Source organism: Talpa occidentalis, unplaced genomic scaffold (genome assembly GCF_014898055.3).
Source record: "Talpa occidentalis isolate TD23 unplaced genomic scaffold, MPIMG_talOcc4v2.1 talOcc4.2, whole genome shotgun sequence".
Taxonomy (NCBI): domain Eukaryota; kingdom Metazoa; phylum Chordata; class Mammalia; order Eulipotyphla; family Talpidae; genus Talpa; species Talpa occidentalis.
Window position 1 is genome coordinate 57616316 of NW_023602073.1, and position 10580 is coordinate 57626895.

A 10580-nucleotide genomic window follows, 5' to 3' on the forward strand; every position below is an offset into this window, starting at 1 on the left:
GAGCGGGGAGCAGAGCAGGCAGAAAGACCGAAGTACACTGCTGAGGGGAGCAGCGGGCGGCAGGAGAGGTCTGCACGCCATGTGGGACCCTCCTCCGGTGGCCGGGGAGCAGCCGGGGATCGAACCGGCGCCACAGAGGCCGCGGGCAGCTTCTCAACCCAGCGCTCAACCGCTGCGCCACCGGGGAGGCCCACATATCTAAATTTTGATCCTTTGCAACTTTCCTAGATTTCAGACAGCCTTTGTCCTTCATTTCAGCCATGTATTATTTGGTTGGAAGTCCCTACTTTGGCAAGTGTAGGTAGAATAATACATTAAGTTGCTCCTGCAGCGGGTGACAGGAAGGGAGTCTGTTGGGAACTGTAGGGTTTTTCATGGAAATATGTCTTCATTCCCATTGCCTCTGAGGCCCAGGCCTGGGGAGGCAGGGAGCCAGGCAACATGGAGAATATCTTCTGTGCTTAGACACACAGACTGTTTCAGTCAGGCCTCAGCTCTCTTCTGGGCCTGGTCCCACTTCTCTCCATTCCCACCTCCACAGGAGAGAAGCTGCTCGAAGGGCAAGTGATCCAACTTGAGGATGGGACCACTGCATATATTCACCAAGTGACAGTACAGAAAGGTGAGACACCCCTGCCTCATGGAGGGAAGCCAGGCAGCCCCCACTAGGGACCCCTCAGTGGCTCTGAGCTCCAGAGAAAGGCTGGCATTTCTCTTATTACAGAACCTCTTTCCTTTGAGGATGGACAGCCCGTTCAGCTGGAAGATGGCAGCATGGCTTATATACACCGAACACCCAAAGGTGGGGTCACAATCATCAAGACCGGTGGGAAGGATGGGAGGCAGAAATGGCAGAGGTTGGGGCATGGGGTGGCACACCCCAGAATTTGAGGCATACACATGGGAGCTATGGCCCTGACGGTACAGGTTGGCCCACCTGGATTAACAGCCTCACCCACCATCCTTGGTACATGGGAGCAGCTGTTTCTGGCCCCACCAAGCTGAGCCTTGGGGCTTAACAGCATGGACCTTGACAGCCTTGGCTTCAGCACAACCATAAAATCTTAGGACTTTCAGTAGGACCTGAAGACATCTTCTTAGACCAGGAATAAAAACTTAACTAACATTTAAGAATAAAGCTGCTAAGGTATTAAAGAATAATATTTTATTGCTTCTACAAGTACTTTCTTAGGTGACTACTGCATGCACAGCTTTGTCTAGGTGTGGAGTATAGCAGGGAGACCAAAGGAGACACATTTCCTGCTCTCCTAGAATCTGGTGGGGAGGTAGAAGTAAATGAACCATGACTGATGAACCAATAATTGCCAGTGAGGATCAGGGTCAGGGAGAGCTCATAGAAAGTAATGCTTGAGTTGAGAGCTGCACTATGAAGTGGATTTAGCTAGGGGAAGAGGGATGGCAGGAAGGGTTCAATACTCGAGACAGAAGAAACAGCATATGTGGACCCAGCAACGGAGAAGTGTGGAGAAAGAATGGCATGTTCAAGAAGCTGCTGGGAGTTCACGTGCTGGGGATGAGGGCAGAGGGGCCAGGTGAAGCAGAATAAAGAATGGCAGGGGCCAGAGCATCAGGCCTGAGTGTCAGGATAGGGTTTTGGGCTCTATTCTGAGCCCAGCTGGAGGCAATTGAACTGTTTGGCCGTCAGCTAACATGATGATATTTGTGTCCGACAAAGATCCCTCTCTACTGCCAGAGTGAACTAGAGGGGTGAATTAGAGATTTTTGTGGTCCTGTAGGCCAAGATGACTATGGTTCCCTCAGCTCTTGTCCTGGTGTGTCATCTGGGCTAACTGTGTGTTTCCTGCAGAGGGCTATGACCCCAGCACCCTGGAAGCCGTGCAGCTGGAAGATGGCTCCACTGCCTACATTCACCATCCCGCGGCTGTGCCATCCGAAAGCACTATCCTGGCTGTGCAGACAGAGGTGGGCTTGGAGGACCTGGCCACAGAGGACGATGAGGGCTTCAGTGCAGACACAGTGGTGGCCCTGGAGCAGTATGCCAGCAAGGTGAGCATGCAGAGTCTGACGCAGCCCACCCGCCATCTCAACCATGCCAAAACTGCCACCTCTAGAGGACAAGCATAGTCCTGTGCTTGGACACGGCCTGTACTACTTATTCCTCCCTGGCTTCCCCTACTCACCTCTTCAGGGTGTTCATGACAGGGTGCAGACAGCTGCTTACACTCACTCTTGTTTATGCTGCCTTTGCAGAGCGAAGACAACTGTAAGATACCGTGACTTTGTATGGTGAGAATTTAGGCCCAGCTTCACTCGAGCTGCTGTAATAATAATGCTCTGTGCTGCCTGAGAAAACCCTTGCCAGTGATTTTTATTAGTTTTCCAGTCCACTGAGTTCAGATGTTCTTGTATTTATTTTTTCTGTGCTACTCATTTAGTCATTTGGGAATGCAACCCTAGTAGGCAGTGACGAGGATTCTTGCAGAGCAGCTGGGATTCTTGGAACATGAGGCCTGCACAGTAGCTCAGCTGCAAAGGAGAAGGATCCCTGATGTCCAAGGTCTGTCAGTCCAAGCTCTACTGAAACCACGATCCTGCCCGCAAAGGAAATAGGTGTAGCTTTCCAAGCTGGGTCCTTCACTCCCTAGGATGAACCACAGAGCCTCAGGGTGGATAGAGTAGATTTCCCGGAGCACGAGTTTTACCAAAGATTGGGGGGAATTGTTTTTATAATAAAACTAATGTGGCTGTCTCATAAAAGAAAAGAGCGGATTCTCAGCGTCTTTTCAAAATGAAGTGTAAAGCTACAGCAGGTCACTTTGGGCCATGACAACTGCTCCTACACCCCAAGGTATATTTTAAAAGCCAAATCTGAGACTTGCTGGTGATATAAGATAACTGGGCTTTAAATCATAAGTACTGAAATTGGTGCTGCCTTTGCCTCTACCTGGTCTGACTTTCAGTGTTAGACTTGGAGCTCTAATAGGATGAGATGGGACCAGATGATCTCAGAGGTCACTTCTAGCCTGATGTTTCTTGTTTCCTTCAATTCTCTTAAGATCTAGGGAGACATGGGAATGGAATCTGAATGCCTGAGTAGATTAGCCTGCTGAGTAGGCCTGACTACCTGTGACTCTCACCCCCCTATCCACCAGCTGCTTACGTGACCTGAAGCTTGCTGTACAGTCCTTGCCTTGAATTTGGCCTGATTCCTTTGTCCCCTGTTCACTATGACTTTCAGAGTTCTGTTTTAGGAGCTCCCTGAAAGGCCAAAGTGTCCAGAAACAGAAACCAATGTCCCAGCAGGATCCTTCCCAAGAAAATAGAATAGTGCAGTAAGGGTTCCCTGACGCTAGAGGCTAGTGTGAAATGGGTAGCTCTAGTGGTGTTTCCAGAAGAGATGAAAGGGAAGGTCTCGTTAGCTAGTGGACAATGGTTAGAACTGAGCCTTTTGGTGGGGGGCTACAAGACCCAGCACTGGGTGCTCTTGCGGTTTGCTCTTGCAGCCCTTCACTCTGGAAACCAGACGAGCTCGTCTCCATGACACATCCCCTTGTTAATGTCCCTTCTGAGCACGGGTTTCCCACAGGGAGGAAGGGGGCCCCTCCCATCAGAGAATAGAGTTGTTCAGAGTTGCAGCCTTGGCGTGTGCTGCTGGCTTTCAGCCTAGCTCAGGTGTGGCCTTTCAGAACACCCCTGTGTCCCCCCCCCCAAACACTTACCTAGATGTCTATGGAATGTCCTTTCTTTCATAGGTGTCATAGCCACTGTGAGACATAGTCCTCCCTCTAGCAATCAGAGATGAGTGGTGACTTCACATGCTAGCCCTATTTCTTCTGCAGCTTATCCCAATGTCTGTTCTTTTCTCTCTGGATCTGTCACACTGAGTTACCCTTCCTTCCAAGAGGTTTAATCCTGATTATTGGGATTTAAGCTGCCAGCTGGGCCCTGTGTCCCAACTTTTCCCTCCCTTCACTGAGGAGAATACATATGAGGACTCCCCCCAAATTTTTTCCTCAGGTTCTGCATGACAGCCAGGATCCCCATAATGGCAAAGGGCACCAGGTTGGGGACAGAGCATTCCGCTGCGGCTACAAGGGCTGTGGGCGTCTCTATACCACTGCTCATCACTTAAAGGTAAGATTAGCACAGAGAGCGCTCAGCCTCGCCAGCTTCCTCACCAGACCAGAATTCCACATTTCCGCTTAGCTTGTAACTGGTCCCCGCCCTCAAGTTGCTCACTGCCTGCTGGAAGAGATATAGAAATGTCAGTACAGGGGGCTGTGCACAAGGGAGAAGAATCAGGGAAGGCTTTCAAGAGGAGGTGACCTCTTGACTGAAGAAGAGGCAAAATAAGGGCAGGCCAATACTGATACCCTTGGGCCCTAAGGAGAGCTGAAGGACCCATTCATACCTCTGAATTATGTGATTGCTTGCCTCACAGGTGCATGAGAGAGCTCATACAGGTGACCGTCCATACAGGTGTGACTTCCCCAGCTGTGGAAAGGCCTTCGCCACAGGTATCCTACCTGGATGGAGATCAAAGGTGGGCCGCTTCCAGTTGAGGTCAGAGAGCTCTAGATTAGTTTTTAGAACTCCCTCAAGGGAACCCAGCACAAGATTACTTCCTGGAGAAACTGCTGTCAGAGTTCCTTGACTTACAGGTGCTCTCCTTGGAGGCAACTTGTATGGAAGCAAGAGGCACGTGGTCCGGGCCACTGGGAGTCTGGAGTTAGTAGAGAGACCCTGCCTCTGTGTTGGCTCTGACGCTGACCGTCTGTGGGCTGTTTGGTCAGCTATTGTGTCTCTGTGGGCTTCAGTTTCTTTCCCTCTGAAATAAGGGCCTTTGGTCACAGGCTCTCTTGGTCTCTTGGTTCCTCCTCATGGGGAATGGAATGGAATCAGCTGCCTGGTGAGGGGAACAGAGTGTGCCCTTCTTTATTGGCCCAGACAGGTGGGATAGAGGAAAACACAGGCTTCTTGTGTCCAAGGAGGTCTGGTACCTCACAGGGCACACCTTAAGACAGAGAGCCTCTAATTTAGGAAGATGAGGCAGTGAAGAATGAAGCCGCACTGAGTGTTCTTCCCTCCCCCCGACCAAACATGGGCAGGATACGGGCTAAAGAGTCATGTGCGTACACACACTGGTGAGAAACCATATAAGTGCCCAGAGGAGCTGTGCAGCAAGGCCTTCAAGACCTCAGGAGACCTGCAGAAGCATGTCCGGACCCACACTGGTAGGCTGGGCCCTCCCTCTGCCCCGTTCCTCAGGGAAGGGGGACCTGAATCCCCTTTCAGTCTCGGACCTGGAGCCCAGTGCTGTCCCTGCACTTTGCTCCGGCATGGCTCCGGCATGGCCACCCTTCCTGAGCCACCCCTCACACACCCCATCTCCACAGGTGAACGCCCGTTCCGATGCCCCTTTGAGGGCTGTGGTCGCTCCTTCACCACATCTAATATCCGCAAGGTACATGTGCGCACCCACACGGGTGAGCGGCCCTACACCTGCCCTGAGCCCCACTGTGGCCGTGGCTTCACCAGTGCCACCAACTACAAGAATCACGTGCGCATCCACACAGGTGGGCCAGCTGGCATGCAAGGACCACCCCCTCTGAAGCCCCAACCCCCTCACTGTAGACTTCTGACCTGAGGCTCAGTCTTGGCTCACAGCCCAGAGCCCTTCTCTGTGGCTCTTCCAGGCTGATGTGGGGGAGGCGTGATGGGGTTCCTGTGATTCCAGCCCTGTCCCCAGTCCACTTGTAGTGAGCAGTTCCTCCATTTCCACTTAGGTCCAATCTCACAGGTATTGCCAACCCTCTCCGGAGTCCCCCTGCTCCCTGCCACCTCTCTCCATCCACCCTGAATTCTCTCCCTTCAGTTGAGCCCCCAGGAAAAGGCCAGGTGTCAGGCATGATGGGGAAAAAGCAGAGTGAAATACCTTTGGCACCTCACGCCATCCACTGCCCATTCAACTCCTGTACCCTCGCCTTCCTAGTGCTAGGTGCCTCCCTTCTGTATCCCCCTCAGCTGCGCGTGTCCCCTCACTCTCCTGTTGAACCTGACACGTCAGTCACCCGTCTCTATCTCCTGCCTCTTCTGTTTAGAACCCTCCATTTTACAAGCCCCTGAGTTCCCCTACTAGTCCCTGCCTTGCCCTTCCTTCTGTTTCCTCTCCACCTTGTCTCTGGACTCAGAGTTCCCACACCACATCCCCTCTGTCTTCTCTCCCAACTCTGTCCACTCCGAGTCCCAGGTCAGCTCCTCTCCCTCCCTCTGGCTTTCCCTTCACCACCCCTGTCTCTCACCCCTGCCCCCTTAGTTTCCCCCTTGCCAGCCCCAGTTCCCACCCCCCTCACAGCCCAGTGTCCCCAGGGGAGAAGCCATACGTTTGCACGGTGCCAGGCTGTGGGAAGCGCTTCACCGAGTACTCGAGCCTGTATAAGCACCATGTGGTGCACACACACTGCAAGCCCTACACCTGCAGCACCTGCGGCAAGACATACCGGCAGACCTCCACCCTGGCCATGCACAAGCGCAGTGCCCACGGCGAGCTGGAGGCCACGGAGGAGAGCGAGCAGGCCCTTTATGAGCAACAGCAGCTCGAGGGTGAGGGGTGTGGGCAGGAGGTGGAGTGGGAACAAGCCAGGCGCCCTGTGACCATCCAGTGGCAGATGTCAGCCTGGCTCTCCTCTCCCAGCCGCCTCTGCAGCCGAGGAAAGTCCACCACCTAAACAACCCCGCATTACTTACCTTTCGGAGGTGAAAGAAGAGGGTGATGACATCCCAACCCAAGTGGCCATGGTGACTGAGGAGGACGGGGCCTCCCAGGTGGCTCTGATCACTCAGGATGGTGCCCAGCAGGTATAGGCCCAGGGAGGCAGGGGTGGGATGGATCACTCTGGCTGGCACCCTCTCCCACAATTCTCTGAAGGGCCCAAATTCTGATGCACTCCCCTTCCCCAGTTTCTAGCTGTTGGATCTCAGAGAGCAGTCTCTAGAATATATGGAGCACAGTTAATAGTTTCCCTCTTTACATGGAGACTGACAGGTCCTGATCATCTGAATGAGAAATATGGCTGCCCTTCTCAAGAGAAACATGGTGTAGGGGCCAGAGAAGGTTGTGGGATCTGGAAACATGGGATTTCTATCCAGCAGTATAATCTGACCCTTGTCAGCAAGTGCTCCAATCGTTTGAGTTGACATGAGAATGCAATTAGATGAGGCCCTGAATTGCATGGAACAGGGCTCTGAGCAAATTGGTGGCAAATAGAAGTGGTTGGCAAAACTTCTAGTATAGCCTCTTCGCAACCTAGGACTTCCTGTAATTGTTTGTCCCTAGCCCACTTCATCCCCGTGACATGAAGCTCACCTACTTAGCCAATCAGCTAATTTTAACCTGAGACAGCAGAGACATCTGCCTTGGACTTCAGGCAGCCCTTTACTGCACTTCGGGCTTATCATCTTCCTCCCTGTTGACAGGTCAGTCTGTCCCCGGAAGACCTGCAGGCTCTGGGGAGTGCCATCAGTATGGTGACCCAGCATGGCAGCACCACCCTTGCCATCCCCAGTCATGACGACAACCTTGCCACATCTGGCACACATACGGTCACCATGGTCAGCGCCGATGGCACCCAGACGCAGCCCGTATGACCAGGCGGTTTGCTTGGGGTTTCTTCTCTTGTCCTTCCTGTGGTGGGGTGGGTGTTAAAAAGCACAAGCTAAACTATTCAAGCCTTCTTTATAAGAAGACTACCCCCATTAAAAAAAGGCGGCGGGGGGGGCCTCCTGGGCCATCAGCAAGTCTCATCTCAGAAAGCATTTGGCCTAGAGATGAAGAGACAGGTCTAAATCACCACCTACCCCTAATTTGCCTTGTTTCCTTAGGCAAGTCACTTTTCCATGGGATTCACTCCATTTTAAAATGATGGGACTAAATTATATCTAGGCCCTTTTATAACTCTGTCCTTCTATGATTTAAAATCTCTAAATTAAATCGGACTATAAGAGAAAAAACACCCTCACTTAGCTCTGAGCCCCATGCTAATTAATCTGACCCATAATTATTTTATATATTCCTTCTGGGTTCCTAGGTGCCCTTCTTGGAGGGATTTTTACTTGGGTGGGGAGGAAGAGTAATGTTCGGTAGATTAGAAAACCTAATTCTCCTATATTCCAGGTCACCATCATTACCTCTGGGGCTGTAGTGGCGGAGGACTCAAGTGTAGCATCCCTTCATCATCAACAGGTGGCGCTGCTGGCCACAGCCAATGGAACACACATTGCAGTACAGGTGGGTAGAAGTCTGGAGGATCCCATAGTCAGAAAGGAACAAGGAAGCGGGTGGGGGGTGGGCGAGATTAGATGGAGATCTTAAAGAAAAGGCCATGTGGGCTCAAAAAGAGCCAATTTCAGAGGACAGATCCCTTTCTGCCTACATCTGCACACATATATCAAAACTTTCTTGACAGAGTGGTGAAGAGCCTTCTAACTTTTAGAATATCTTTGATGGTGGTATCCCTAGTTGTCTAAGTCCTTTATTTCTTTGTATCTCCATTTCTTTATCTGAAAAATAAGGCAGTGGATGTAGATGATTATTAAGGTCCTCTCCAACTAGTCATAACTCTGCTGTGAGCAAGCCAGTCTTGACCCTGGACCATCCTCTGGCTCTCTGGTGATGCCCAGCCTAATAACCTTTTTTTTTTGAGATGGCAATTAACTTTTATTCAAAAATGCAATAAAACATGAAGGGCTAAATATTTTTCAGAAACTCAAATTTCTCCAAAGTACAAATACAAGTAATGCCTTTTGGTAACATCAGGGAAATAAATAGGTTATTTAATACATTTAATTTTTTTTAAGATTTATTTTAAAAATAAAGAACTGGGGTTTAGGCAAGAGGCATGGGGAGGAGGGTAAGTGGATTCACCAGAAACAGAGTGGGCAACAGAGCAGGTGGATCTACTGAAATATACTGCTGAGGGGAGCAGTGAGCAAGACAGGCGAGGTCTGCTGTGCCATATGTGGGTGCAGTGCCCTGGCCGGGGATCAAACTCATGTCACAGAGGTTAGCGACAGCTTGATAGCACAGAGACTTAACCCCTGCGCCATCAGGGAGGCCCAATACATATACATTTTAAGATAAAAGAAGCCCCAAGGGAAATGTGATCTCTTTATTGCTTGAGAAACATGAGGATATTCAATATTCATATTTTTCCCCTTCTCCTTTCTTAGATGGCCAAATCATATTGGCATCCTTTGATTCTTCCAGTGTGTATAGTTCATGAATAAGAAACTGTTTGTCTAGTGGAACTATAGTTGATAAAATTTTTCTTTAAGTACAGAAGCTGTATACTCATATTTGTTGAATTCCAAATAGTCCTGAATTTAGAAGGTTTTTATGAGACAGTGATGGTCAGTTTTCACTTTCATCACCTAGATCACTGAAAATGTCTGCTCGAACCCTTGCTTTTAGATGCTCTAAAACTCTTTTTTTTCACGATGTCCTTTAAAAGAGCCTTTAGCTTGGTGACATTCTCCATTTTTCAGTGGCTACCAGGGGTGTGCTTCAGCCTAATAGACTCTTTCTTCATCAAGTCTTTATCAAACCCTTTATCAAAGATTGTTTTTGGGGATCATATTCAACACCCTGTGGCCCTAGGTGGATGGCAGACACTCTGAAAAGTAGCCCACAAAAGTATCCAGAGGGAGGGCTTACTCTGTCCTTCCTTCTCCATCCCTTTCTCTGCAGCTGGAGGAGCAGCAGACTTTAGAGGAAGCCATCAGTGTGGCCACTGCTGCCATGCAGCAAGGAACCGTGACCCTGGAGACCACGGAGTCAGAGAGTGGCTGCTGAGCCCAGAGAACTGGGTCCCACAGGGTGTTGGAGGAAATGGCATGCCGCATCCTTGCCTCCAAGGGCTGACTCGTGGAAGGTGACCATGTACGTCTCCAGGGCAAGAAGGCAGCGGGAAAACGGCCTAACTTGGAGCTCTGCCCAAGAGGAGGACTGGCAGCTGAAATCAGAGGAGTGCATCATCTTCAGGAGCTAAGGAGGACAGGCTTGGTCATCAGGCTGCACTGGGCTGTCCACCCCTCAAAATCAACTGGGTGCCCATTCTCCCTCTAGGAACACCCTTCCTGCCCTCAGTCTACTCCCCTTCTCAGGTGGACATAGGGGCTGCTGGAGACTGGTCCTCCACTCTGACTAGTCACTGCCCATAGGGTAAGAGGGCAGACAGCTCTTCAGCCCCATTTGGGGCAGAGCAGATCCAGCCCTGCCCCTCCCAGCAATAACCACCTCCCGCAGGCCAGCCAAGATGCCTGGTCACTGGCAGCAGGGACTTCCTGCCACTGCAATCAGAATTGCTCAGGGGCCTGTGGCTGGAGAAGGGTGCCCAGCCCCCACCTCCCAGCTTCTCCCCAACCTCTCTGTGGCTAAAATGCAGGGAGCACCTTTGTACATACTGAGGAGTGGATTTAATTTGTTTTGTTTTGTTTTTTTAATTCCATTTTGATATTTTTTTTTCCCCTGCTCTGAGCAGTGGTGGCAAACGGGTGAATGAGTATTTAATAAAAGTTCCAAGTTTCCACCTGGGTCCCTC

General features: G+C 50.8%; 1 protein-coding gene and 1 pseudogene across 3 annotated transcripts in view; one reads left to right on the forward strand and one right to left on the reverse strand.

Annotated features, from left to right (window-relative positions):
* Nucleotides 1-10566, forward strand: part of ZNF76 (zinc finger protein 76) — a 31734-nt gene extending 21168 nt beyond the window's left edge. For all 3 annotated transcript variants that reach the window (XM_037519566.2, XM_037519568.2, XM_037519567.2), the window contains exons 3-14: nucleotides 542-622; nucleotides 725-802; nucleotides 1829-2028; nucleotides 4000-4116; nucleotides 4424-4499; nucleotides 5091-5216; nucleotides 5379-5558; nucleotides 6352-6585; nucleotides 6677-6840; nucleotides 7459-7623; nucleotides 8156-8269; nucleotides 9728-10566. In XM_037519566.2, the coding sequence (XP_037375463.1) occupies nucleotides 542-622; nucleotides 725-802; nucleotides 1829-2028; nucleotides 4000-4116; nucleotides 4424-4499; nucleotides 5091-5216; nucleotides 5379-5558; nucleotides 6352-6585; nucleotides 6677-6840; nucleotides 7459-7623; nucleotides 8156-8269; nucleotides 9728-9832 (1640 nt within the window). In that variant the 3' untranslated portion in view covers nucleotides 9833-10566. The remainder of the gene's footprint in view (nucleotides 1-541; nucleotides 623-724; nucleotides 803-1828; nucleotides 2029-3999; nucleotides 4117-4423; nucleotides 4500-5090; nucleotides 5217-5378; nucleotides 5559-6351; nucleotides 6586-6676; nucleotides 6841-7458; nucleotides 7624-8155; nucleotides 8270-9727) is intronic.
* On the reverse strand, nucleotides 9176-9710 carry LOC119253084 (centrosomal protein 20-like; annotated as a pseudogene).
* Nucleotides 10567-10580: the final 14 nt, after the last annotated feature.